Source organism: Balaenoptera acutorostrata, chromosome 8 (assembly GCF_949987535.1).
Source record: "Balaenoptera acutorostrata chromosome 8, mBalAcu1.1, whole genome shotgun sequence".
In the NCBI taxonomy this organism is placed as follows: domain Eukaryota; kingdom Metazoa; phylum Chordata; class Mammalia; order Artiodactyla; family Balaenopteridae; genus Balaenoptera; species Balaenoptera acutorostrata.
In genome coordinates, this window is record NC_080071.1 from 3,682,114 (window position 1) to 3,698,652 (window position 16,539).

General features: G+C 34.2%; 1 protein-coding gene across 1 annotated transcript in view; it reads right to left on the reverse strand.

The window, feature by feature from the left end:
- Nucleotides 1-10,921: 10,921 nt before the first annotated feature.
- Nucleotides 10,922-16,539, reverse strand: part of LRP1B (LDL receptor related protein 1B) — a gene marked incomplete at its 5' end in the record, with an annotated part of 1,526,008 nt that continues 1,520,390 nt past the window's right edge. The window contains 3 exon segments of the mRNA XM_057550915.1: nt 10,922-11,292; nt 12,748-12,846; nt 15,722-15,866. Of these exon segments, the coding sequence (XP_057406898.1) occupies nt 11,152-11,292; nt 12,748-12,846; nt 15,722-15,866 (385 nt within the window).

The following is a 16,539-nucleotide window of genomic DNA, read 5'->3' on the forward strand; positions in this document are numbered from 1 at the left end:
ACTTTTGAATGTGTTCCCTTTCATAATAACCAGGTCTTCTACTTTTTCCTGGAGCAGGAACTGTTTCCCTGCTTGAGCTGGTTGAACCTGGTTATTGATATGAAGGCAATGAAATGGGAACAAACTGTGGGGAGAACAAGGATGACCTTGCAAGGCATCTGTTTTAGGTGAGACCTTTACAGAGCCTCCAGACAAAGGCAGCCTGTTTTCCTTTAGCAGATGGGCAGGTGCTCCTTCTGTCAGCCTGGATGATTCAGAGAAACTTGGAGGTTTGACATTTTCACACTTGTCCACGCAAATATCCCCTACCAAAGTTTGCTTTCTATAAGATCACTGACCTTAAGCTGTGAGACAAATCAAGTCTACACCAGGGTACCTCCTTTGTAGCTCTGCTCCAGGTAAAATGAAGTCCGGGTCTAATTTTCAGTATCGTCTGCGTGAAGCTGTAGGAGATAGGGGTCCCTTCAACTGCCTCCAATTCGGCCTTCTGACCTATAACAGTGTGCCTTAAGGTGATTGTTGGCTAACCTGATTCTATTTTTTTTTTAAGACTTAAATAAATTATCCAACAATATAATCCTTATAATTACTTTTGTCCCTATATTGTCCAAGGACCACGGCTACCATGTAAGCCAATGCTACATCTTCTACCTGTAACTCTTCCTGGTTAGCACTAGTGAGACTCTTAGAAATTGTGATGTCACTGCATGTCGGGGTAATCATCGCCACATTTAACCCCAACAATGGGGTCCTTATTATATCTGTCTGTTTTAGAATTCCTTGCTGATGCTTTACTTTGAAAGGCCACTTTTTAATTCCCAAAATGGAGCTTGAGACATGGGCCTTATGCAAGCAGTTTGTATTGGGCAGTGATTTCGAGAATAGGTACAGGAAACTGGGAATAGTAGACAATCCATACAAGCAGGTGTTATCAAACTGATCACTAATAAGGGAATCTTGGGTTTTTTTCTCAGAGACCTTCGAAAAAGACAGGAAGAATGAAGCATGGAATTAGCTAAGAGATGGAATTGGGACTTTTTTTTATTGGTTAATGGTTGCTCCATGTTGTATTAACACCTTCACATCTCCAGGTTGCACATGCTGAGTGAGTGCCAGGTAGGTTCCTGTAGATGTTCTCGTCCTCCCCATGGTCTGCCCTCATATCATTTGTCTTCAGGCAAATAATCAAGGTCACTTAGGTGTGTATCTTGAGTAAGACATTTTTGAGACCTGGTCAATAGGAGGGGGAGAACATTCAAGAGTAGATCATGAAGATGTTGGACCAGCAAGGAAGAATATAAGAGAATTTAATATTTAGCAGGGCATCTAGAGCTAGTTATTTTGTACTGGCTCAGAGGTGCCCCAGGGCAGAAGCAAGAATGTGTCACAGGTCAAATAACGGCACCATAAAGATGCCTGTGCCCTAATCCCTGGAATCCATGAATATGTTAGCTTACATGGCAAAAAGGACTTTGTAGATATAATTAAGGTTATGGACCTTAAAATAAGGAAATTAGGGCTTCCCTGGTGGCGCAGTGGTTGAGAATCTGCCTGCTAATGCAGGGGACACGGGTTCGAGCCCTGGTCTGGGAAGATCCCACATGCCGCGGAGCGGCTGGGCCCGTGAGCCACAATTGCTGAGCCTGCGCGTCTGGAGCCTGTGCCCCGCGACGGGAGGGGCCGCGATAGAGAAAGGCCCGCGCACCGCGATGAAGAGCGGTCCCCGCACCGCGATGAAGAGCGGTCCCCGCACCGCGATGAAGAGTGGCCCCCGCTTGCCGCAACTGGAGAAAGCCCTCGCACGAACCGAAGACCCAACACAGCCAAAAATAAATAAATAAATAAATAAATAAGAAAATCCTTTAAAAAAAAAAAAAAAAAAAATAAGGAAATTATCCTGTATAATCCACATTGGTCCAACCTAATCACATAAGACCTTAAACGCAAAGAGCTTTCTCTGGCTGGAAGCAGAAGGGATCAGTAGAAATGTAACTCAGGGAGACTGCAAGCATGAGGGAGCTATGAAACATGGTTCTGGGATGTAGGGGCCCACATACTAGGACCATAGAGATACCTGTAGGAGCTAAGGATGGACCCCAGCTGACAGCCAGCAAGGTAACTAGAACCTCATTTCTACAACTGCAAGGAACTGGATTCTGCCATAAGCCTGAATGAGCTTGGGAGCACATCCTCCCTAGAGCCTGTGATAAGAGCTCTGGTCATCAACACCTTGATGCCAGCCTTGTGAAACCTGGAGCACGGAATCTACTCAAGCCAACCTGCACTTCTGACCTACAGAACTGTGAGATGATATATGTATTGTTTTAAGAGGCTAAACCTGTGGTAATTTGTTATGGCAGCAAAAAAAAAGCTAATCCAGAGAGAGACTAAGCACAGCTGAGGCCAAGTTCTCTGTTGCGCTCCTGCAAAGCTAAGTTAGAAAGAGGTGAAAAGTGACACTGTGCGGTGGGAAGTAAGAGGTGTCTAATGCACCTTTAAAGGACAACATCTGGAGGAAAGATACAGGGCTACTAATCTCTGTGGATGAGTTCTAAGGACTGAAGACATGGTTGTGGATAGGAGAGAGGAAGCGATATTCCCAGATATTGCATCCACATTGTTTATTAACAGTTAAAGAGGAAACTAGCAGTTTTAAAAGGCATCTGACAAGGAGCCTTTGATTCAGTTATTTGTAATTTTCTCTAAAATACTTAGGAAAATCCAAAAATATTGATAAATCAGTATGATATGTGTGAGAGTTTTTAGGTGAAATGGAGCTAAGTAAAAAACAAACCAAAACCATTGGTAATCTACCAATAATTTCCCTGATGAAACTGAGTCTCTGTATAATTTAAAAAATGTGTTTCCCCCATACTCAGCATCAAGATGCAAAGGCCTGGAATCTGTATTAGAAAATGAAGTGGATAGCCATCCTTCTACCAAACAGTCAGTGCTTCTTGAGGTGGGCAGAGCACTTCCCCAATCCAAGCTTCTACATTCTTTCAAAACGTGATGCTGCCAGAAAATTGTCCAGACCTCTAGGACTGTTTTTAAGTAAGAGAAGGGGTGCTGGAGCACTAAAGAAGCCTGGTGCTTTCCTAGTGAACTCATGGACCAGGTATTTGGAGGTGCAGCTGGGTGTGGATTACAGGAAGAATCCCCATAATACAGCATACAGGAGCACTGACATTTTCTGCACTTTCTTATTTTATTAAGTAAAGATATATTGATATGAGAATGAGATTAATTAGACTGATTCTTAGAAAAGACCCACTAGGATATATGATGGAGAAATGGACCAGAAGTTATAGACCTAAGAAAGATATTTAAGAGGCATAAAATTGATGGAAAGAGTGGACAGTAAATATTGTATACCCTATTTGCTGGGAAGCACTGGATGTAGAGTGTTTTCTCTGTAACTAAACATTAGTGAATGGCGGGACTTCCCTGGTGGCACAGTGGTTAAGAATCTGCTTGCTAATGTAGGGGACATGGGTTTGATCCCTGGTCTGGGAAGATCCCGCATGCCGCAGAGCCACTAAGCCTGTGAGCCGCAACTACTGAGCCCACATGCCACAACTACTGAAGCCTGAGCACCCTAGAGCCCACACGCTGCAACTACTGAAGCCTGCATGCTCTAGGGTCTGCGTGCCTCAACTACTGAGCCCATGTGCTGCAACTACTGAAGCCCGTGTGCTGCAACTACTGAAGCCTGAGTGCCTAGAGCCCATGCTCTGCAACAAGAGAAGCCACCACAATGAGAAGCCCGCCCACTGCAACAAAGAGTAGCCCCCGTTCGCCACAGCTAGAGAGAACCTGCATGCAGCAACAAAGACCCAATGCAGCCTAAAAAATTAAAAAAAATTAGTGAATGGCAAAGAAAATGTAAAAAGCACTTGGATTATGCTTTTAAAAATTCCATAGCACAAGGATGTGAAAACATCATTCTCTAGACTTACAGATTGTTACAAAACAAAAACTTTTGAAAATAAGTTTGTATTGTGAGTAGGAAACAGATACTATGATACCTCAGCAGAAAACAATGAGAAGAAAATACATTAAAGAGAAAAATAAAAAACTAAGTTAAAAAGAAAGTTGAGCAAGATAAGGAAGGACCCATCCCCGAGGCACTTGCATGCATGCACACACACAGACTCACACATGAATACGTGAAAAATAAATTGAATCTGCAGGGGAAAAAAGTAAATCAGGAATCCAGGCCAGAAACTTGAAAATCTCTTCAAGAATAAAGGGGAAAAAAAAGGAGAAAAAATATTAAGATGATTTTTCTCTAGTAAAGAAAAAATAAAGATTTAATCTAAGGACTGTAGGTGATTCTGTGTATTGAAAGAAAACACTTTGGACAGAAGTGATAAAGACCTCTTGAAGAAAACTAATCTCAGCTAAAAATAAATTGTAGTAGATAGACAAAATTAATAAAAATGTATGTGTATATTTGACAATATATTTTAACTATAATTAGTTTTTGCTTTGTTTTCTTAAAGTCTGGGGAGAAATGTTACAAAGAAAGAAAAACCTGTTTGGTCTCAGACTTATCCTTAACAGCACTGAACACCAGAAAGCAGTGGGGCAGGTTCAACCTAACATTGGAGGAAAAGAAAAAACTCCAAAAATATACATCCAGTTGAGCTGACATTTGTATTTGAATGCCTTAGAGAAATGTCTGTACATATGCAAAAATTCAGCAAATATACCACTGATAAAGGTTTTTCATATGTATGCTTCATGAAAGATACTAGTAAGACATCGGTCAAAATAAAGAAATTAAGGATGGAAGAATCATACAGTAATGGAATGATGAATTTTAAAAAGAAACCTTAAATGTAAAAATAGTTGAAAATATTCCAAATAATTGATAAAGAAAAGACAAAACATATAAAAAATAATACTTCAGTTAAAATATTTTCTTAATGGGACTTACCTGGTGGTCCAGTGGTAAAGAATCCACCTTCCAACGCAGGGGACGCGGGTTTGATCTCTGGTCAGGGAGCTAACATCCCACATGCCACGGGGCAACTAAGCCCGCACGCCACAAGTACTGAGCTTGTGTGCCTCAATGAGAGAGCCCACGTGCCACAAACTACAAAGCCCACGTGCTCTGTAACCTGCACGCCACAACTAGAGAGAGAAAACCCACACACCACAACTAGAGAGAGAAAACCCAAACGCCACAACCAGAGAGAAGCCAGCGCACCACAACTAGAGAGAAGCCCACGCACTGCAACAAAAGATCCTGCAACTAAGACCTGATGCAGCCAAAAAATAAATAAATAAAATAAATAATTAAAAAATACAAAAATAAAAAATAAATAAGTTTAAAAATATCCTTCTAAAAATATTTTCTTAATAAAACAACAAACTGTATCAACAAAGACTGTGAGGGTGAGCTAGGTTAGAGGAATCTAAGGATGTTAAATTCCTCAATTTAGAGAGAGAGAAAAAAAGACTTATTTTTAAATTCTATATTTAATTATTTAGAGTTGGAAGTATTTACCAGTAGAACAAATTATAAAATATAATTTTCAAAAGAGAAAAATAAAACCAAGCAATATAGAGTTTCCATAGAATAAGCAAGAAATTGAATAAAAAGAAGTAACTAAATAAAAGCACAAGAAAGACATAAAGCCAAATATTTTAATGTTATAATGTGATATTTTTAAAGCAGGATAGAAAAATTAAATTTAAGCATGATTCTAAAACAAATGAATAAAATTCTCTGAAACCATAATTGGTTCTCTCTAGTTTTTAAACTTCCTATTAATTTTTCTTCTTTATATTTATTTTCTGCTTCCTAAAATGACTATTTTTTACAATATAAATAAGCAATACAGCTTATGACAATATAGTGAAAGAAGAATATTGGCTTCCTTTAAGATCACTTTGGATAGAAGAAAATAAGAAGCAAATAGGGAGAGATATGATTTTATATTAAAGAATAAGAATCTAGGAACTTGTTACCAATATGGATAAGTGTAGTGATTTCTGAAATTATAAGCCAGAGAAGCTAAACGTGATTAAAATTTAGGTAAAATAGGAGAAAAATGCCATCTTCACAATTAATGGTACCTCAAAGTGAGTGTGTGAGAATATGTGAGTGTATGTGTATGTACATGTGTGTTTGTATGTTGTCATTATTGTTATGTGTTTATATAGATTTCCACAAACATACTATTGACACTTGTAGACTGCAAGAATGGAGGTTGCTCCATTTGAAATCTCATTGTCTGGTTATTTTCTACCTAACTTTTGACATTATTCATTGAGAAATATTGTATCAAATCGATCAAGCCATACTAAAGTTAGACTCTGTGTATTGTTTTTTTAAGTATCTCCATCAACAGCCTTATTTCAAACTTCTAAATTTTATTCTAAACTATATTTCACAGTTTATTCTGTGTGTAGAAAAATAGTTTCTCACTTATAAATTTGTATATTACTGACTTGAATAAGCTGCATATGGCTTTCACTATTGACATTATATTTTGAAAGGCTAGAACAGTTATATTACTGGTTCTCCAAACCACTACAGCATAAAAAAGCTGGAAATCAACTTCTATCAGGAGACACATAATTTGTGTATTAAAACTGCAAAATAAACTACAGCTAAAAAATTATCTTGCAGTGAATAAATGACTAAAGTATCAGAACTGCATTGCCTAGGTTCACTGATCTCTTACAAACACTGTGCTAAAGGGGCAGACTATCCATCAAAGAGAATGAACACCTTCTAAGCATAGAATTTATCAAATAGGCCATCTTTAGTAACAATTTTTCTTTGATTTTTGATCACGTTGGGTACAAAAAATGATGGGATTCACTAGAAACTATTTTTCAGAATAAATTGCAGCCACTTAAGTGTAATATCTACAAGCGAAAAGTTAAACCAGAGAAGTCATTTCATTTATTTTTCTTTTTTTAGACTAGATACATGCATCTCATGGCATGAAGTATATGTCCCTGGGCCTTTTGATATTAGATAACATCAAAAACTAAATGTTTTTCTGAATAAAACTGGTTCTGAATATTTTTAATTAACTTTATCTTTACTGGACAAGTTAATTTTCTGGATATACTAAGTTAGCAATAGATTTGGTAGTAGAGTTGAAAAATAAACCATTTTTTTGCTCTTTCTATTGTTGTTTTTCTCATATTCAAAACACATGGAAAAATAATTTTTGTGCTATGTTACCTAGTAGTCATCTTCAAAAGAAGTGCTTGAGTCCCTCCTTTTCTTACAAGTTACAATTCAAGGGAACCTATTTGAACAATGACTTTAATCTACATTAAATTTAAATAAATCTTTTAATATTGAGAGAGCCATTGTTAAACAAACTGACGATAACTGGAATGGGGCATAAGGTGAAGAAAGTGGTTAGCTGTATTTTGCTCAACGTTGCAGAATTTTAATTATCGTATATTTTAATCTTTTAAGTAAAACTACATGAAAAAGTTGAATCTGTAAATAGTAGTAGTATTCATAGACAGGAATAAGATTTTGTATCTGTTCGAAGATATGGAGATGGGAGAGGATAAAGAAAAGTTAACAATTTTTTTTTATATTTCCTTCATCACATGTACCAATTTTCCCTGTTAGGGATTTGGAAATTGTGGGCATTTTACATATTATAGTTCATTTATAATAGCCATAAAATGCATTGAGTGTTGAACTTCTTCGAGTCATCATAAAAATGGAAAGAAACATTCCTAGATGAAAAGTGCAAGCTTAAATCTCAACCTCGAGATACAACAAAATAAGCACATAATCAACCACTAAACAAAATAACACATAATCATTAATGATATCAAAAAGGCCACAAATAAAACATTTGCATAAATGAAAATAGCCCAATTTATGCAAAACGGTACAAGTTTCTAAATGAAATTTTTCCCTTAGTAATGACTTTTTAAAACTATATAGGCACTTTACTAATACCAAGTTTCTATAACTCATGCATCATCAACATTAAAGAATTAAAACCAAAACTTAGGACTGCCATGATTTTGGTGATGAGGAGCCTTTTTTTTGACTCAGCTGATCCAGCTGAAAGTCATTTAATAGCAGGAAACAGAACACAGCCCTAGATCAGCAGTTCTTAGCAAGAGCAATATTGTTCCCCAGAAGGCATGTGGCAACGTCTGTAGATATTCAGGTTGTTGCAACTTTGGGTGGTGCTAGTAGTGACAGATAGGAGGCAGAGATCCTGCTAAGTGTCCTACTCTAAAAAGGACAACAAAGAATTACCTGGCTCAAATGTCAAAAGGCTGAAAATCTCTGCTTTGGATGGAAGGACATTCGGGTAAGAAGAAGAGTTTACCAGGAAGCATTCATTTTTTAGACAATGTGTCCCATCAAAACTTGAAGGAATATTTCAGGAAGTATTTTGGAAAGGCATTTATAAAGAATGGTCACTGTGGAGAATTATACACCTGACTTTCTGGCATTTATATGAGTTTTTGCAAAAGAAAATTGAAATAGAAACAGCTAGAGCCATAGAAATAAAGTTTGAGGAGTTGACAAAAAATATCTTTGTTTTGTAAACACTGAATGCAAAGTAACTGCAACTAGAAATACTACAGACTCTGATGTGGACTTGAATGAACCAGCATAGAATGGTGAAACATACTATGAAATAAGGACCATGAGAATGTAGGTCCTTAGGATGAGCTGCATCCTGAGCTCTCTTGACTATAGCTTTCAGTGTACTAGAGAGAAAACAGGTCATTGATGCCAGACCCTGAGTGTTAGTTGGTGGGTTGTATATCATATATATTTTGGTAGATACTTATACTAATGTTAGTTGCATTGAGGTCATTCCAATCTGTGGGTTCTTCTCTTTCAAATGATAATGTCAGCTACGGTCATAAAGCTCTGATATGCAAAGACCCTTTCAGATAATACAACTCAATGATAGATCCAGTCAATCAGACCCTCCTGCATTTGCATCTCTAGTCAAATACTCCAAGTAGGTACACTAATAACTATTCCATTTACAAAATAATGTCTACACAGCATCTAATGGATTCTGAGTTTTCCTTAAAGTACATTTTTTGAGAATGGGAAAGAGCAGGAAGAACTTTGGCTTATTTCAACACAATTGTCATACTACTGTGTATATAACCTATCTTTCTTTCTATTGCAACATGGCATCCATGATGAGCAATGTATGGCAGGGAAAAGGAAAAAGTAAAGGATGTGCTTCTACTTCGAAGAGAGGAAATGCCTTCTTATTGTGATTTGAAAAATGATGCAATGAAATCAGTCCTACCCCAAGGAGTATGTCCTAAGGATACAACAAAAATTATGTCTCATGTTTACTAAAATAACTTCCTAAGAACGTTAAACTCCATAAAGAAAATAATTTTCTTTTCAAAAACTACCCAACACAAGCACTTAAATATGTAGAATTTCATTTAAATAAGCCAGTCAACAGTTTTTTATAAAGTATTTTAACACTTCATTGTAGAAACATAGGCAAAATGACTATTATAACCAAAATGAAAAATACTGTTCAATTTAAAAAATGTACTTAAACAAGAACCTGGAAAAGTTTATGATATGCATAACATTGTTTCAAGCAAAATTGCACTAGTATTACATAAATCAATCATTTATAAAGGCCTCAATATGGCAAAGTTTAGAAATAGGTAGTATGCATGCACATAGTACAACAAAAAGTCTCTTTATAAAACAGCAGTGTTTTTTTTTTTTTTAATGCTTATACAAAGGGATAAAGAGCAACCACAAACATATTTCATCTGTTAATACATTATGACAGCTAAAAGTCAGTCATGTCTATCAGAGGAACAAAAAGCCCTCCATACCTTGTGAATAAATCTTTTGTGCCTTTAAAGATATTTGTATAAAAATGCTATACTTTTTTATACAACTTAAATAAATCGTATGTGTGTTTCAACTGAAATCTGAAAACAGACAAGTAAATGGGGTCCATGTGTTTTGTATAACCAGAAGAAATCAGAGTACCAGAGTAACTGGTCAGCATGTATACTCTCCACCTTTGATTATGGGCAGATAATTGTTTTTCCATAACTTGGAAAGTCCCTTAAGAATATATTTTGGATAGGGTAAATAATAGATTAGTCATATTGTATATTGAAAATATTTACCGATTACTCTATACCATAATGGCTGCCTTGCCTCTTCCTTTTGATCTCGCAGAGAATGCATTCACGTAATTGAAATTGTGTCATCAATTTGTGTGCTTACATAGTATTCTTTAGTGTTCTGTGTGCTAAGGGGTTGGGTTAATCTTCCACAAATCGCGCGTGACTGGGAAGAAATTCCTAAGACATAAGTGCCCAATGCCCTGTTGTGCTCTAGGCTGGCTATTTACCTCAGGACTGAGGGAAAACAAAATGTCTTCTCCCATAGCAAGTGTGTTCTTTCCACTTTTGATTATAATTTTGCTATGTTCTACTACCTAAATATAACTATTGTTTATAGGGTGTATACTTTTAGTATATCACAATAGAGTCCACTAAATTTTGGAAAATGTAGTCATATGTATTCATGCAAATTATTACTTTTATAAATTTTTAAAGGATTTTTGTCAAAATTCTCACTTGGCAACCTAAGACTAATTTCAAAGCTGGTTATGCTGAACTTGTGAGGGCTATATATTTTCAGCAGTTTGAATTAGTCTTAATGGGCACAAAGAAGAGAGTTGACCATTCAATCATTTTTCCATCAATTTAAACAGAAAATTAAATGATATTGTATTACAGCTTTCAGACCGTATAATGAAAAAGTGCAGAGATTATCTTTGTTGATTAAGTAGAACCAAAAAAAGTTCATATAAAATAGATTGCTCATATTCACACTACAAAGGAATATGTTGTTTTTAATTTTAACAAATTCAAAGGTGTGTCTTATCAGCAGCATTGGTGTAAATTGTACTGTAGTGCAGTTCTTTTTAATAAAAATACCATACAAATGGTCAATCAGTAGTCATCAGCAAAAAATAAAACCCAGAAAACTCAGAAAACAATTGACCAGAAAAAAGATAAAGGAAGAGGTAATGCTGATCCCAAAACAAGTATAATACTGTTGGAACATACAAAAGTAATCCTTACATTTTATACATTTATACAGTATATAAAAGGTACCGCTCATTATGCCACTGTCTCTCTTATCCCAATTTCTATTTTCTTTGGAAGCAGTTCTTTCCTTTCATCAACACTTCCTAAGGAGTTTCGACAGTTTTGCCCATCCATATACAATTTCGCATATATTGGATTGGAGTAATTTGTTGGCTGAAGGAGAAAAATAAATATAGTTTTATTACCTGTTTTGACCACATGAATTTGTTATTTTCTATGATGTCTATCTTTTACTGTTAACAACATTTATATGCATTTCATTTAACTTACTAAATAGTAATTATATAAATGTAATTTAAATTCTGTTTACAGGCTTTCTTCGACTTTAGCATCGTTTTAGATAAAAACATAATTGTATGCTTTTCAGTTAACTTGTGAACCTAAGGGGAGCTTTGACATAATATTGAAAGCCTGAAGAAGTCTTCATGAAAGCTATATTCACTGCGACTTTATTTAAAAGTACAGAACATTAAACCAGATTGTCTTATTTCCAGTCCATGCTTTCTCCCCTTAATGCTATTGCAGTGGCAGGAAAGATGTGCTGCCATCTTTTTGCTTGGTCATCTAACTGCTTGGTGCTTTTAATTTTTCAATATGAAATTAAAAAAAAAAAAAACAAAGAAAAATGAAAGTAAACTACATTAGTTGTGTAAACTTTAAAAAATAAAGACAGTATTTTTGCTTCAAACAATCTCTATGTACTTATTATTGGAAATATTTTTGGATTCTTCTAAAGAATTGTGAAGGACACAGTCATTCTAAGTTTCATAGATACTTGCATCACTTTGAGGTAGCATTGAGATATGCAGAAATGATCTCTTTCATTTGAAAAACATATACAATGTTTATTATTTTAATAGTTGCAACTTAACCTGAGATTGTTACCTAGTTGGTTTTTTAAAATTTTGTCTTTCCAAAATAGAACGTTAAATCTTAGTCATAACAAAGAAATATTATATTTTTTGAGCCATGCAAATGAGACAAACATGATAAAAAAATGAGAATGAAAAACAGTTGATGGGAGAGAGGTACAAGGGTGAGATCAATCCTAAGAATCTTGATACCTGTCTTTAATCTCTCTTCCTTCCAATATGAACCATATAACTTTAGACAAAGCACCTTTCTCTAGAAACTAGTTACTTAAAAAGTTTTCAAGAATGGTTTCATACACCATTTCTAATTTCTCCATATAATGCCACATTTTGTATTATATTTTTATTTAAAAGGATATCAAATTTGTATATACTAAACAAAGCGTCTTAATAGAAAATAAACCAAGTCAAACATAAATTTAAACTATTCAGCTTAAATTTCTGGCTAGAGATTTCTGTTCTAACAATAGCAAATGCTCATGTTTACTGTTAAGGAGCTTTAAAATTTTCAAATTTAGAAGAAGAGATATTTCTACTGAATAACTTGCCGAAAATAACGTTTCATATATAATCTTGCATATGCAGGACACTTAAGCCCCCAATTTTAATGCTGTTTTGAAATCTTTTGTTAATTAAAAAATCATTAAGGATAAGCCCCTATCTAAGTCGAGTAATCATCTTTGATTGTGAGGAGTTCTGTGATGGAATGGATATGGAATAATGAATTTTCTCTCACCCCAGCGGTTAGTGGTCCTTTCAAATCAGAGTTTAGGTAGCTGGGCAGCGCTGTGTGTGGAAGCTTGAAAGCACTGGTCCCTCCCCCTATATACCTGGGCTGTGTGTAAATAGAGAATTTTAGTTTCTGATCTAATATCATGGAACTGTTTTCATTGACATAAACTCATGTTAAGTCATAAAAATAAGATATATTCTTCAGCCCTGGGGCATCAACAATGTGTTCATGGTAGTTTCAATAATTTATGAAATAACTATTAATATTAGATCTGTGATTCACAGTAGACATTACTCTTAGTTTAGCTTACTTATAGACATACCATTCACCTAGAAACCTCCATTATTTATTTAACTTCATTCTCTCCCCCCAAAAAGCGTATTGTTGCTATCGGTCCTATGAAAAATGCATCAGCCTCCCTCACTTAAGGTTTGTCACTTTGAAAAGTTCTGATAGGAGCCCATTCTGTAAACTCAAATATTTATCTTACTGGTTCTAATTAAAGGTTCATGACCTCTATATTTTTAGAATATACAAATCAAATTAAAAATTCGATATATCAAAACAAATTATCTGTTTTTTGTTAAATCTGACTCTCTAGTTTAAAGCAAATTAATTAGTAATCAGATTGGCTCACTAAACTCTGTGCAAGAGCAATGGCTTTAGACTTTTAGACTTTCTTGGGTCTAAGGGCATAATAAGTCACTCTGGTATACTCATATTCATGATAGAATGAATAGTTATTAGTGACCAAAAAGGAATTTAAAAAGCTAGATGAAAAGTTGAAGAATATTAAAATATTAATGAACATACATATTTTTCAAAATTGTAACTATCAACTCTAAACAGTGAATGATCATCAAGGGCAAAGGTCCCAGGAAAAAAATTTTAAATATAAAATCAGGTCAATATTGCCTCTTTATTTTCCCCCACAAAGGTCTCATTTAGAAGGTATTAAAAACAATCTAAGTAAGGATTGAGATGAATTTGTATAAAACCAATAGATACTAATTCCCCTATTATGAACTCTTCAAACTATTCTGTGATTGCCTCCATAGACAAATCTTTTTATAATAAAATTTATTATTTCAATTCTTTTGATTTCTAATGTACCACTGAAGGAGAAATTTTACCCATTTTGAAAATAATGAAAATATTCCACAAAAATCTTCTTTATGTGTAATGCAATTTGTATTTGATCACATCATGAATATATCAAACCATTGTAACAAGTGAATACTCTATGAAAAACACTTCATCATGAAGGTTGCTTTGGTGTGGCTACCTGCTTTTCAAAATCGTCTATACCTATAAATGTATTTTCTGCAGTTACTTCTTAGGCAACAATTCATATTTACATTTCAAACATCAGGAGTCAGCTAGAATCAGCCATCCAAGTCACATTTAATGTAATTTTGGTCAATCAGTCAGAAAATTAGTAAATAAATATTTACTGTATGTTATTTGCTAAATACATTAAAAATATATTTGAGGGGCACTGAAGCATAGTTTTATCTTCCTAGAGTAAATATTTTAAAAATTAAATGGAATATTAAAAAGCTATTCCCTGTAAGTATCCAAAATAGGCTTAGTTCTATCACTAGAAATAAAATGATGGGGAAAATGAGAACTCTCCTGCTCATAAAAAGTGTATAAGGTATAGCCTCATCAGTTCATGTTATATTTACAGACACTGTATTTTATTCCTAAGAAAAATTCATAGAATATGAGAAGTCTACTATTTAAGATATCTTTCTCCTTTATAAATTATCAAATGACATGCACAGTATGTTTAGTTTTTCAATTTCAAGTACAAAACACTGAAACAGGTTACCAGGGTGTATTTCACAAACAACTTCAAATGTAGGAGTTAGTAACTGAATTAATAATTTAGAGTAACTAAAAAATTATTTCTAATGAGGAAAAAAAGTATACAATATCTTCTGATAGGGTAAAAACTTATCTATGCAATAATGATTGATTTCTTTTCATAGAAATGAATACTTCTTCAGTTTCAGACCACCAATTTTAGGCTTAGACAGTCTGGCCGTGGATTCAGAACTAGATTGAATATATGGGACCTATTCAGTTTCTTTGGGAACAGTTGTTGCTATGAGTGCAAAGCCATGTGATTGTTGTGATTATTTAATATTATGGTGCATTTTGGACAAAATACCTTTAATATATCAGAATATAAATAACCATTTAATGAATGAACAAATAAGCTAAGAAAAATCATACCATCCTAGCAAATTGATGCTCTTAATTCATTAATTCAATTGATGCTCTTAAAATATTCTATAATTATCATGCAAAATATTCCGATTATACAGTGAAGGGAATCTTTACAAGTTTATCTAGATAGTTGTATCATTTATCTATTTCTTATGAAAGCTTCCAAACTGAGCATTCAGTAATATGAACTAATAGAAACTAAAAAAAGACTGTGGATTTTTAGGCTATATATGTCAATGGTATGTCTCAAATCAATAAGAAGGATATTATAATAGGTAGAAAAATATTGTTAAAAGTGATTTGATTACAAACAAATCCAAGGACACAGCTTAGTGGACTCTTCAATAAAACATTACTGGAAATAAAGTACTTATTTTGGCAATGAAATACTGTACTCTTTTTGTTATTAAAAATAAATCAGTAATTTTACACTAGGCTGTATATTTAGATGTGCCAGCACCTCAACACATTTGAATAAGATATTATTTTAAATAAGCTATGTTTATAAACTAACTGAATGAATAAATGCTATTTTCCAAAACACGTTACATTAACTTCATGCTTCAGGTGAATGCAGTCCGTAATTTTATTTTTTCTTTAGAAGAGACTATAAAATTCAATGCATCCTAAAGTTCTTTAATCTAACTTCAGATAATAGAAATAATGATGAAATTCAGAACCATTTTATAGAGAAATGACTCAAGAATGTTAGTGCTCACGGTCCGTCATCTTAACACTTTACCTTCGCTGGATCTACCATAAAGCCAGGATCTAAAAGACCTCCGTCGCTGTGATCATGATCCACCTCGTACATGTTGTAAGATGGATTGCCAATTTCTACGTTTATTCCTCCATTGATAATAGGTTGTCTTCTTATAGTTTTTGTCCTAGAATAAGTGATCATTGTGTGAGTTGTCTAAATATCACAGTGTGGTGCATGAAACTGTCGTATTTGTAGATTTAATGACATTTTAATATAACTGATGGAACATTCTTAAATAAAATACACTGAAAATAAATGACATTTATTGATTCACAGAGGAACAAAAACTCTGAATGTAATACATGATTTTCCCAAATTATTTAGATTTAACAATAAAAAATGCACTTGGAACATATTCCTTGTAAATAGCTAATACCACATTAGTTGAAACTGAATATTCACTAATCGATTGCCCTTTAAAATTCTACTTTTTCCCTTTCGTTCCTGAAAAACGTCTATAAAAAAACAGTGATAAACTTTCCATCCTCAAGTCATGTGGCTAAAATCCTCTTTTACATAATTCAAAAACTGACTCACAAACTCTAGCTTCCAGATAATAACCCCACAGACAACTCACTCCTTATAGATCTTTTGACTGCATATTCATATAAGTTGAAATAATGATACTTCCAGTAATATATAAAATCAACAAATATGTAATTTGTGAATAAAATGCACAATTTGTGACACACAATACATAGTCATTATCATTTTATTGACATTACTAATCTTACACATTAATATTATAAAATGCTCTTTAGAGGCCCTTGCTGTTCCAAGGAAAAACTACCACAAAT